The sequence below is a fragment of the Anomaloglossus baeobatrachus genome, chromosome 1, assembly GCF_048569485.1.
Source record: "Anomaloglossus baeobatrachus isolate aAnoBae1 chromosome 1, aAnoBae1.hap1, whole genome shotgun sequence".
Lineage (NCBI taxonomy): Eukaryota > Metazoa > Chordata > Amphibia > Anura > Aromobatidae > Anomaloglossus > Anomaloglossus baeobatrachus.
The window spans coordinates 620,392,877-620,405,123 of NC_134353.1; the positions used below are offsets into that span (position 1 = coordinate 620,392,877).

The 12,247-nt window shown below is 40.1% G+C and overlaps 1 protein-coding gene across 1 annotated transcript in view; it reads right to left on the bottom strand.

Moving 5' to 3' along the window:
* The window catches only part of LOC142245804 (contactin-associated protein-like 4), a 795,990-nt gene that overhangs the window by 224,845 nt on the left and 558,898 nt on the right, over positions 1–12,247 (bottom strand). The window contains exon 13 of the mRNA XM_075318773.1: positions 5,992–6,189. Within this exon, the coding sequence (XP_075174888.1) occupies positions 5,992–6,189 (198 nt within the window). The remainder of the gene's footprint in view (positions 1–5,991; positions 6,190–12,247) is intronic.

A 12,247-nucleotide genomic window follows, 5' to 3' on the forward strand; every position in this document is an offset into this window, starting at 1 on the left:
ATGGTTACAAGTTTATCAGCAATTTCTCATATTCCCAGCAAAATTTACAAAAGCATATACAAAACCAATTTTTTAGAGATCACATCAACTTTAAAGGGAACCTAACCAGCAGGATTTTCACATATAAAGAAAAGGCAGTGCCATAGTGGTGCTAGGAAGGTCAATCAAATCATCCCATCAGTTTAGAGATTGGATGTTTGACCGCAGAAAAAAACATCAACACCCAGAAATGAGTGCATTGGTTGAGTGGTATGTACATCAGGGCGGGATTTTGTTGGTTAGGTCTTTAATGATTCCTCCCTTGACTGCTTGTCTCCCCTTTATTTAAATTTCTCCTTTGTGCAGCCACAATTATCACCATGGCCGACACATGTACCGCATTATTTTCAAAGTTTTCTCCAACACTTCTATAAAATGAGCGCATGCGCACACTTTAAAAAGGGGTGCCTGATTTCCTGAGTACAGACAACATTGTTGGTTATAAATGATTTTGTGAAAAAATGTATAATTGGTGGAGGAAGGTTGAACTAGATGGACTTAGGTCTTTTTCTAATCTATGAAACTATGTAACTATGTCATGCCATTTCACATTTGGAGAGCTGCCGATTGTCCCCACAATTGACCCCATTTTGGAAACTATACCTCTCGAACTCATCTAGGGTTGTAGTGAGCAGTTTTATCCATCATATGATTCCCAGAATTGTATAACGTTAGGCTGAGTAAATGAAAAAAAATCCCATTTTTTTTAATAATGTTGCTTTGGCCCCAAGTTTTTAATTTTCAAACGAGATGATAGGAGAATAGTAGAATGCGTCATCCACACTAGCTTCAGAACAAGGAGGACAAAGAATGCCGAAAAAGGAGGCGCAGACCCGGTGACCAGTCTGCTCTGCACCGACTGTTAGGTGAGTACTATAAACATCCAGTGACAGGTTCCCTTTAAGGATTATGGAGGCCACTGTGCTCTTAGGAACCTTGAGTACTGCAGAAATTCTTTTGTAACCTTGGCCAGATCTGTGCCTGGCCACAATTCTGTCTCTGAGCTCCTTGGGCAGTTCCTTTGACCTTATGATTCTCATTTGGTCTGACATGCACTGTGAGCTGTGAGGTCTTATATAGACAGGTGTGTGCCTTTCCAAATCAAATCCTATCAGTTTAATTAAACACAGCTGGACTCCAATGAAGGAGTATAACCATCTCAAGGCGGATCACAAGGAAATGGACAGCATGTGACTTAAATATGTGTCTGAAAAAAGAGTCTGAATACTTTTGACCATGTGATATTTCAGTTTTTCTTCTTTAAAAAAATTGCAAACATTTCTACATTTCTGTTCTTTTCTGTCAAGATTGGGTGCAGAATGTACATCAATGGGGAAAAAAATGAACTTTTTTGCATTTAACAAAAGGCTGCAATGAAACAAAGAGTGAAAAATTTAAAGGGGTCTGTATACTTTCCGTACCCACCGTATATTCATTTATTGATAGGTTATTGTATGGTTTTGCATGTAGCCTTGAATTTGCATTATATGAATAAAACCTAATGGACATAGACATTGCATTGATCATTACATAAGGGTCTGCATATTTTTGTATGCGCTATGGTTTGACACTGTATACTAGGCAATACAAAAAAAAAAAATCGTAATATACTCTCACCAATAAAGTTTCATCCAATATTCCTGCCAGGTTGTATTTTCTTGGATAACCCAATGATATTGAACATCAAACAAGTGAATCCAGCTGCTTATCATTGTCCACAATGGTAAGATCAGTAGAAATATTATTTTTTCTAATAAGACACATCTTTATGCTGCCGTATAGTTGCATGGCAATAGAAAAAAAATAATACTTAATAATTTAATCCATTTTTTAACCAAATGAGGCTGAAATGAAGGCTGTTTTGGAGAACCCAGAAAACTATTACCGTATTTTTTGGAGTATAAGACGCACTTTTCTGCCCCAAAAATTGGGGGGAAAATGAGGGGTGTGTCTTATAAGCTAAAGGTAGCTCACCGGGGGGTTCTGCAGCAGGGTCACAGTAGGCAGGGGCGGTGCGCTGTTTTGCGGGTGGTGAGGCAGGGCCCGCCATCCTGAAATGTTGGCGGTGCAGGCTTTAAATAATGGCACCCAGAGTCTCCGCGTGCACATATGGAGCTCTCGGCTCAAAAGTCCCTCTATTTTATAGTCCAAATGCACCTTACCGGAAGGTGATTGAGAGCGGTTGCAGGAGGCAGATGCTGTGCTGGGGTCTGTGCAGCAGGCTGTGCTAGGGTCTGTGAGGCGTGTCATGCTGGGGCATGCATGGCGGGCTGTGCTGGGGCCTGTGCTGAGGATGGTGTGGCGGTCTGTGCTGGGGCTAGTGTGGCGGGCTGTGCTGGGGCCAGCCGGTGTTGTGGGCTGTGATGGGGCCAGTGCGGCAGGCTGTGCTGGGGCCGGTGTGGCGGGCTGTGCTGGGGCCAATGTGGTGGGTGGTAAAGCAGAGGCATCCTGAAAATGTTGGCAGTGCGGGGTTCAAATAATGGCACCCGGAGGTGGCATGTGCACAGATGGAGCTCTTGGCTCAAGATCTCATCTGCGCATGCGCCACCTCTGGTTTATTGATCTCCCAGCAGCGGACTTAAGGAAAATGGTGCCCAGAGGTGACGCGTGCGCAGATGAGATCTTGGGTTGTCACTGAGCTGATAGCTCAATCTGCGCACATGCCGACACCGAGCACCCTTTTTTTCAAGCCCACTCTGCCAACAGTTTCTGGAAGTTGCCTACCTCACATTATTTGGGACACCCGCCGCCTGCAGCATCGACTTGCTCCACTACGGTCGCTGGCTCCTGTGACCCTACTCCACCACCGCTGCCATCCCCCCTGTAAGAGACCACCGGATTGTAAGATGGCACCCATTTTTTAACATTCTCTTTCTCTAAATTTGGGGTGCGTATCGTAAATTGAAAAATATGGTAAATGTATAATAGATGCCTATGAGTACTGAAAATTATGGATTTTTGTACATTTTGGTGAATGCAATAATATATTTTCGAAGAAGCCAAAAAATGTAAAAATCAACTTATTTAGTAGTAATATCTCTAGACCAGCTTTCATATTCATTTGGCATGGACTGTGAATTCATGTAGCAGTAAAACTGCTTCTTCTAGTTAAATTGATTGTGGTCTGGAATATTACTATATGAGTCTCAAGAGAAAGTTCATTAAAATTAATGTGTCTGTAATTAAGTTAATTCATATGCCATTTGTACGTTAATAAATTATTTACTGTTTGAAATGCCCATTATTGAATTGCATGTGAAGCATAATCTCATATGATAAAATGACTATATTCAATTTAAAATGAATTCCTAATAGATATATTTTTTCCTATATCTCTAATGAGAAGGTAACAGGAGCATAATAAATGGTATCTGTCACATAGTAATTAGGTATGGTATTCTTAGTCCACCTTTGAAAGGGTATTTCCTTCTGGGCTATAAATAAAAATCTCTTAACTATCGCTACTTCATATCAAAAGTTATAAAATGTGGAATGGCCCGGCTCCAGCATTGTTACAGTATTTTTTTTCTAGGCTACCATAAAACATGCAGTCTCAGTAGTTTCTAAAATAGTTGCGGATCATTTATAGAAGCTCCATTTCCTTAAATTAAACTGGAATATGGCTGAAAAAGATTCATCCAGCCTTCAGAATCCGTTAAAACTGATTTCTTTTAAAGTTAAGCATTCAATATTAATACATTCTGGAGGCGCTGCTTAGCAGAAAGGCTGAAATACTAATTCGGCTTCAAAACCGAGAACTGAAAGTTCAAATGTGACTTTAGCTTAGGCCAATACCAGACAGTCACATATACAGAGGGGTACAAGAAAGTCAAATTCAGAGGGCTACTTAGTGTAATGCTCACTTTGTAGACCTATTAACTCTATCTGTGCCTGCCTGCGGAATGGTTGAATATTATTTCTTTTCCCTGACTAAATAGTATCTCGAAAATACAAAAACTAAGCCTCATTTTATTTTATGTAAATATTTTTATCTAGTAAAAAACACCAGTTTTTTTCCCCTGTTACATCTGCAAGTATAGGGATTAATAAAATAGCTCTGCACTAGCCCACCAAGCAGCTTTCCTTATCTCAGGTGCCTTTTCAAGGGAACTTGCCATGCAAAAAAACTATGGGGAGTTCAATAACGTTTTGACACCATGCGGGTGACATACTGAGAGCTCCACTGCTGGAAGGAAATTAATTTTTTTCTTCACGGCAGCCTTGGACTTTCAGTCATAGAGGTGTGGCCAGCGTGGTTTCAGTCAAAACTCCGTATATTATGAGCAGCGGCTGTAACCATGCATGGACACTTACTGCAGCCAGCTTAGAATTGTATCAGTACAGAGCCAACTGGCAGTCAGTGCCAGCCATAGTTGTAGTCGCCTATCACTATGCACTAAACAGTGACTTAGGTCACATCAGCCACATCTCTATGACTGAAAGCCCACGGCTGCTGGGAGGAATAAAGTTACTTTCCTCCCAGCAGCATGGCTCTCAGTGTGACGGCTGAACACCGCATCAGAATCCTATTAACCCCCAGATTAACTAAACATATACAGATTAATAGTTGTTTATTTTACATGACAGGGTCCTTTTAAAGTATTGGTAATAATTTCCTTACATCTAGCCTTAATCTTTCAGGTATAACTTTATGAGTTGTGACTATTATTTGTTATTTTCTAGACATTTTGTAAACTTGTCATTGTGCCTATATTTAAACTCAACTGGACCTCAAAACTACTAATACATGGTCTTTTAACCCTCTCTTGTAGCTGAAAGCTATGATTGTCAAACCCCTTATAATAAAGTATATTGAATGATTTGAGATTTAGAATTTAAAACAAATTACATTGTCAGGAAGTATCATCGAAGGTCAAAAATGTCCAGCGACAACTGTATAGAAGACATAGCTTGACTCCATTCTTCCCTTAATACAAACCTTGTATATTGGGAATCTAAACAGTTAAAGGGAGCCAATCACCAGGATTTTTGTATATAACCTAAAGCCAGTGCTATACTGGCGCTATCAGGCTGATTCTATACATACCATTAGTGGTCAGCTCGGATGTATAGGTTTTGAAACACAAGCAAGTAAAGTTTATAAAATCAGCAACTTCTTGAGTGAAAGCAGCTGAGTATCAGATAACATCTGGGGGGTATTCAGAGTTATCCCCTCCCCCTGTTAGAATTAGAATAAGTATTAAGCAAACAATTCACTTTTTCACTTTCAGGACCTGTGTGAGGTCATACCCATGTGACCAGAAGGGGCAGGGCCTCAGCCAACGAAGTTTATAACACAAAGCAACATTTTTCTGTTGGTTGAGGCCTTGCCCCTTCTGGTCACATGGGTATGATCTCACACAGGTCCTGGGAGTGATAAGGTGAATCGTTTGTATAATACTTATGCTAAATCTAACAGGGGGAGGGGATAACTATGAATACCCCTAGCTATTATCTGATCCTCAGCTGCTGTCACTTAAGAAGCTGCCGATTTTATAAACTTTACTATCTTGGGTTTGAAAACCTATACAACCAAGCTGACAACTAATTGTATGTATAAAATCAGCCTGATCGGGCCAGTATAGCATTGGTTTTAAGTTATATACAAAAATTATTGTGATTGGTTCCCTTTAAACTATTACCATTTACTATGTTTTCATTCCAATTGACTTTGTGACCAATTTTCAATATTGTGCTGATTACCTTTCCATATTGCCTCAATCAGGATGCCATCAAAATAAAAGAAAGATTACGGCATGAACCATTTTATTTAACGTTTAAACTTTCCCTCAATATACATATAAATGAAAGTTTTTGTCATTTTGACCAGAAAACAACTTTTTCAGCAGATGTGAACACTGTATGGTTCCTTAAAACAGCAATACTTATGGATTAAACATTTTAAAGTACATTAGGCCATGACAAAACAAGAATAGTTTTGCAACAACTTACTTTGCTTATGTAGAATGTGAGACTTTTTACAGCGGTAAGCAATTTCCTGCTTGCAGTGCTCAGAATTGTTTATTGTAGCCTGGAGCTGCTCCATATCTGCAGAGTATTTGAAATTCATAGTATGAGGGTTCTCCCGATTGGAACTTTTTACTTTATTCAGGTCTGTATTGTTGTGATGTAAAATACTTATAGCTGTATCTGGTGAGATTGAAAAGCAGATAGTATTATACATTGTACATTGTATTAGGAAATTCAAACACTTTTTATATTTCTAATGGAAATGGATAAAGAAGCAAATCTGATATTCACATCACTGGTTAAGTGAGTTTTCTGATAAGTAAAGCAAGATATTTGCCCTTTTTTGGAAGAAAATTTCAATTGTCCAAATGAAACAATTAAGAATTCAAAAAAGTATCCTTTATGGCACTAAAAAAGGTAGCAGTGTTTAAATATGGTCATAAAGCAGAGTAACAAATGTAAGGAATAAATCTGAAATGGATAGGCTTGCTACTCTACCTGGTGACCAAGCCATATACACTACCTTCTTAAATGTTATTAATATAGGATTTTTTTTTTGCTTATTATCATTCTAGCTGGCACCTAAATATTTACCATTTGCTGCTTTGACCTGTCCATGCAGGAGATCACTATTGGCAACTATATCGATGAGGAGTACGCTCAGGAGAAGTGTCAGGACCCAGTGCACTCGGGTGAGTGCCGGGGTCATGTACAAATGGGGGAACCCACTCGCCATTGAAGAAATCATCCACACTGCTTGCCAAATGCTAGTCGCTGCATGCCAGCATCCATATTCCTCTTGGACCGGTCCTGCTCTTGGGGGTAGACCCATCTTTCTGCTGCTGCCCGCCACTGCCTCCTTACAGACATGTGGTAGCAGCAGGGGCAGGGCCTGTGATTTAAAATTCAAACAAGAAAGTAGCAAGGAGGACACCCTCATGCCTCACCTCAGGCAGTAGCGTGGAATTGTCCTAGGCTCATGGTGGTTATAAGTTCCTTCCACATTGCTACCATCTTTTCTGGTTGTATGGAAAAGTATGAAGTAGGGGGTTGATATATGTGAAGAAAGGTGCAGGCTTGACCTTGGGGGTGAAATATGCGAAAGATCAGAGGGCAGGCTTGGCCCTGGGGGTCTGTAATATGGGAAGAATGAGAGGGCAGGCTGGGCACTAGAGAGGTGATAAATGTGAAGGATGAGTTGGTTGGCTGGGCCCTGGGGGCTGATATATGTGAAGGTTCAGGAGTCAGACTGGGCCCTGGAGGCTGAGGTAATTTTCATATTCAAAGTACAGTTTTTTCTTTGCAGGGAGTTCAGCTAAGAATAAAATGCTGACTGGAACTGAGGGAAGGGATAGGTCACAATAGTTGACTTGCATAAATCCCCCCTGCTGTATGGTATTGTACAATTTACAATACAGTGTAATGTAAAATATTGAGCATCCCTGGTCAAAATTACTGTTATTGTAAAATATAAAGAAAGCTAAAGATTAAATGATTTCTAGAAGGCATAAAGCTAAAGATGACACATTTAAATGAAGAAGAAAAATTCATCTTTTATATGTTAAAAATTACAAAAAGGATAATGGACAGATGGAAAACTTTGGACACCCTTGGAGATTTCTGTGCTCAAATGACTTTGGCCATGGTTTCAGACTTTAATTAGCCTGTTAGGGATATGGCTTGTTCACTATCATCGTTAGGAAAGACCAGGAAATGCAAATTTCACAGATTTATACAAACCCAGCCTCTTCTAACCTTGTGCCAAGAAGCAGCAACCATGGGTTCTTCTAAGCAGCTGCCTAGCACTCTGAAAATGACAATGGTTGAGGCCCACAAAACAGGCGAAGGCTATAAGAAGATAGCAAAATGTTTTCAAGTTGCCCTTTTTTCAGTTCAAAATATAATTAAGGAATGGCAATTTACAGCAACAGGGGAGATCAAGAATAGGACTGGAAGACCCAGCAAAATTTCTGTGAGACCTGCTAATAGGATTACTACAGTGTTAAATCAGAACCCCCGCTTGACTGCAAAAGACATTCAGTAGATTTAGTAGACTTTGCAGTTATGGTACATTGTTCTACTGTTCAGAGACACCTGCAGAAATATGGCCTTGATAGAAGACTCATCAGAACAAACCTCTCCTGCGACCCCACCATGAAATTCAGAATCAGAAGTATTTAAAAGAACATCTAAACAAGCTTATGCATTTTGGAAACAAGTCCCGTGGACCAATGAGGTTAAAATAGAACTCTTTGGCAACAATGATCAAATGTATGTGTGGAGAAAACAGGGCACAGAATTTCAGGAAAACAACATATCACAAAATTTAAGTGTGGTAATGGAGCAATCATGCTTTGGGGTTGTGCTTCATCCAATGGCACGGGGAATATTTCCTAGGTAGAGGTAAGAATGGATTTTTTGAAATGTCAAGAAATTCTTCAAGCAAACATGACTCCTTTTGTAAAAAAGCTGAAGTTGAAGCGAGGATGGCCTCTAAAAGTTGATAATGATCCTAAACACACATCAAAATCCACAATAGACGAGCTCAAAAGGCGCAAGCTGAAACATTAACAATAACTCTTACAGTCCTCTGATCTGAACAACATCATTCAAAATCTGTGGCTAGACCTCAAGAGCAGTATATGCAAGACAACCCAGAAATCTCACAGAACTGGAAATCTTTTCTAAGGAAGAATGGATGAAAATCCTTTAAACAAGAACTGGGATACTCTTGGCTTGCTACAAATAACTGTTTACAAGAGGTAGTAGCTGCCAAAAGGGGTGCTACAAGGTCCTAACCATGCAGGCTGCCCAAACTTTTGCATCTGCCCACTTTCCTTTTTGCTTTAAAATTTAAAAGATAAAAATATAAATTTTGGGGGAAGGGGGCTAAAATAAAAAGAAAATGTGTCATAATTAACTTTATGCCTTTTAGAGATCAGTTCATCTTCAACTTGCTTAACTGTTTACAATAGCAGTAATTTTGACCCTTAGTGACAAAACCATTGCATGCCACTGTAGATATCACTCATGTAATGTAAGAAGTGAAATCTTATGGCATTGTACTATACCTATATTTCTCTGCCGTATTTCAACATTATGAATTGTGATATGTGTTAAAGGGGCCCACTGAGACTCTTTCGCCCAGGGCCCATGAACACCTGGAGCTGACCCTGGGCAAGCTGACTCTATTTCCCTTGAACTATTTGTATACTTTGTAAGTGAGGAAAACCGATTCGTTCTCCTCTGCATCAGCTGAGTAGGCTCCATCAGTATTCAGGTCTGAGTCTCTCTTTGCTTTTTCTGTGTCCACCTCCCTTTCCTTTGGTATAGCCTTGTGTGATGCTGTGGGCTTCATATTTCCCCTTGCACGCACTATTCAGTAGTAATATTACAATCTTCTGAAGACTCCTGCCGCCTGCTGGAGTGACCCTCTTCCACTGTGTCACAAAATGCACGGCTCAGAGGACAGAGATGCTGCCAGCAACAGACGCTACCTACTAACAGAAGACAAGTGCCTGAAAAGACAGAATTTATATATTTCCAGTACCTGTAAATGTGAAGTGTACTGTACATATGCATTTCTGTAAATTTTATGTGTATCTACATGTGTAAAACATTTGCATATACTGTCTGTGTAAAGTACATGCATGAGTATGTAGTACATATGAGAACTGTATGTAAACATGTATGCAGCGTGTGTATATATACTGTCTATGTATGTCTGCAGTGTGCATTTTCTGTGAATATGTGTACAGTGTACATACAGTATACATAAGCGTCAAACGAGGTATGGAATGTACTTTATATGGGTGTGGAATTCATATGCTGTATGTTGTACATACAGTGCCTACAAGTAGTATTCAACCCCCTGCAGATTTGGCAGGTTTGATAAGATGCAAATAAGTTAGAGCCTGCAAACTTCAAACAAGAGCAGGATTTATTAACAGACGCATAAATCTTACAAACCAACAAGTTATGTTGCTCAGTTAAATTTTAATAAATTTTCAACATAAAAGTGTGGGTCAATTATGATTCAACCCCTAGGTTTAATATTTTGTGGAATAACCCTTGTTTGCAATTACAGCTACTAATCGTCTTTTATAAGACCTGATCAGGCCGGCACAGGTCTCTGGAGTTATCTTGGCCCACTCCTCCATGCAGATCTTCTCCAAGTTATCTAGGTTCTTTGGGTGTCTCATGTGGACTTTAATCTTGAACTCCTTCCACAATTTTCAATTGGGTTAAGGTCAGGAGACTGACTAGGCCACTGCAACACCTTGATTTTTTCCCTCTTGAACCAGGCCTTGGTTTTCTTAGCTGTGTGCTTTGGGTCGTTGTCTTGTTGGAAGGTGAAATGACGACCCATCTTAAGATCCTTGATGGAGGAGCGGAGGTTCTTGGCCAAAATCTCCAGGTAGGCCGTGCTATCCATCTTCCCATGGATGCGGACCAGATGGCCAGGCCCCTTGGCTGAGAAACAGCCCCACAGCATGATGCTGCCACCACCATGATTGACTGTAGGGATGGTATTCTTGGGGTCGTATGCAGTGCCATCCAGTCTCCAAACGTCACGTGTGTAGTTGGCACCAAAGATCTCGATCTTGGTCTCATCAGACCAGAGAACCTTGAACCAGTCTGTCTCAGAGTCCTCCAAGTGATCATGAGCAAACTGTAGACGAGCCTTGACATGACGCTTTGAAAGTAAAGATACCTTACGGGCTCGTCTGGAACGGAGACCATTGCGGTGGAGTACATTACTTATGGTATTTACTGAAACCAATGTCCCCACTGCCATGAGATCTTCCCGGAGCTCCTTCCTTGTTGTCCTTGCGTTAGCCTTGACTCTTCGTACAAGCCTGGCCTCGGCACGGGTGGAAACTTTCAAAGGCTGTCCAGGCCATGGAAGGCTAACAGTAGTTCCATAAGCCTTCCACTTCCGGATGATGCTCCCAACAGTGGAGACAGGTAGGCCCAACTCCTTGGAAAGGGTTTTGTACCCCTTGCCAGCCTTGTGACCCTCCACGATCTTGTCTCTGATGGCCTTGGAATGCTCCTTTGTCTTTCCCATGTTGACCAAGTATGAGTGCTGTTCACAAGTTTGGGGAGGGTCTTAATTAGGCAGAAAAGGCTGGAAAAAGAGATAATTAATCCAAACATGTGAAGCTCATTGTTCTTTGTGCCTGAAATACTTCTTAATACTTTAGGGGAACCAAACAGAATTCTTGTGGTTTGAGGCGATGAATAATAAATGACCCTCTGAATAAACTTTTCACAATTTAAAAAAAAAAAAAAAAAAGAAATAACATTCTTTTTTGCTGCAGTGCATTTCACACTTCCAGGCTGATCTACAGTCCAAATGTCACAATAGCAAGTTAATTCCGAATGTGTAAACCTGCTAAATCTGCAGGGGGTTGAATACTACTTGTAGGCACTGTATATATGTGCAATGTATATATTGTAGATTTTTGCATGAAGTGTATATGTGCCATATGTGTATACACTGTATATATGTCTGTGTGTCTGATGCAGCACATATTTGGCCTGGAAGTTTGCATAAAAAATTATGTGGATTGAATCTTCTTTATATCATTATGTTCCAGGCTCCACTGGGCACTATAAATATGGAGTAAAACAAATAACTTGCCTCTCACCTCTCCTACTGCTGTACAGCTCTCTCCAGTCTCTCCTTTCTGTCATCATTGCATATGATGTCCTTTTCCTGTATCTTTACTCTGCATTTGGGATTCCAGGGCTGAGCATCAAGGGGCTTTTACAACAAGATGTGGTTCCCTCAACACCTAGCAATGCATATTGTAATACAAAAGGCATACTTCATGCCAAAAGCTCCAGGGCAGAGTGAAGGTGCAAAAATAGGACATTGTGTGTGCAGTTATGATTGAAAGTAGAGGTTGGAACGCTATGAGCAGAGGACTAGATGGGAGGGCATGTCAGACAGACAGGTGACATCTCTCTCTTTCCCTCTTTATGCACAAATACACATGCATACTTGTTTAAATATACACATGCAAATGTGTAGATATACGTCTATGTATATATATATATATATATATATATATATATATATATATATATATATATATATATACACACACACACACACACTGACAAGCAAAAGTGTAACAATGTTTTTAACTTTTAACTTTCATGCTCCATATCTCACCATTCACTACAGCTTCAAACGTGAGACTACCATCATTTTATAGACAATCATATT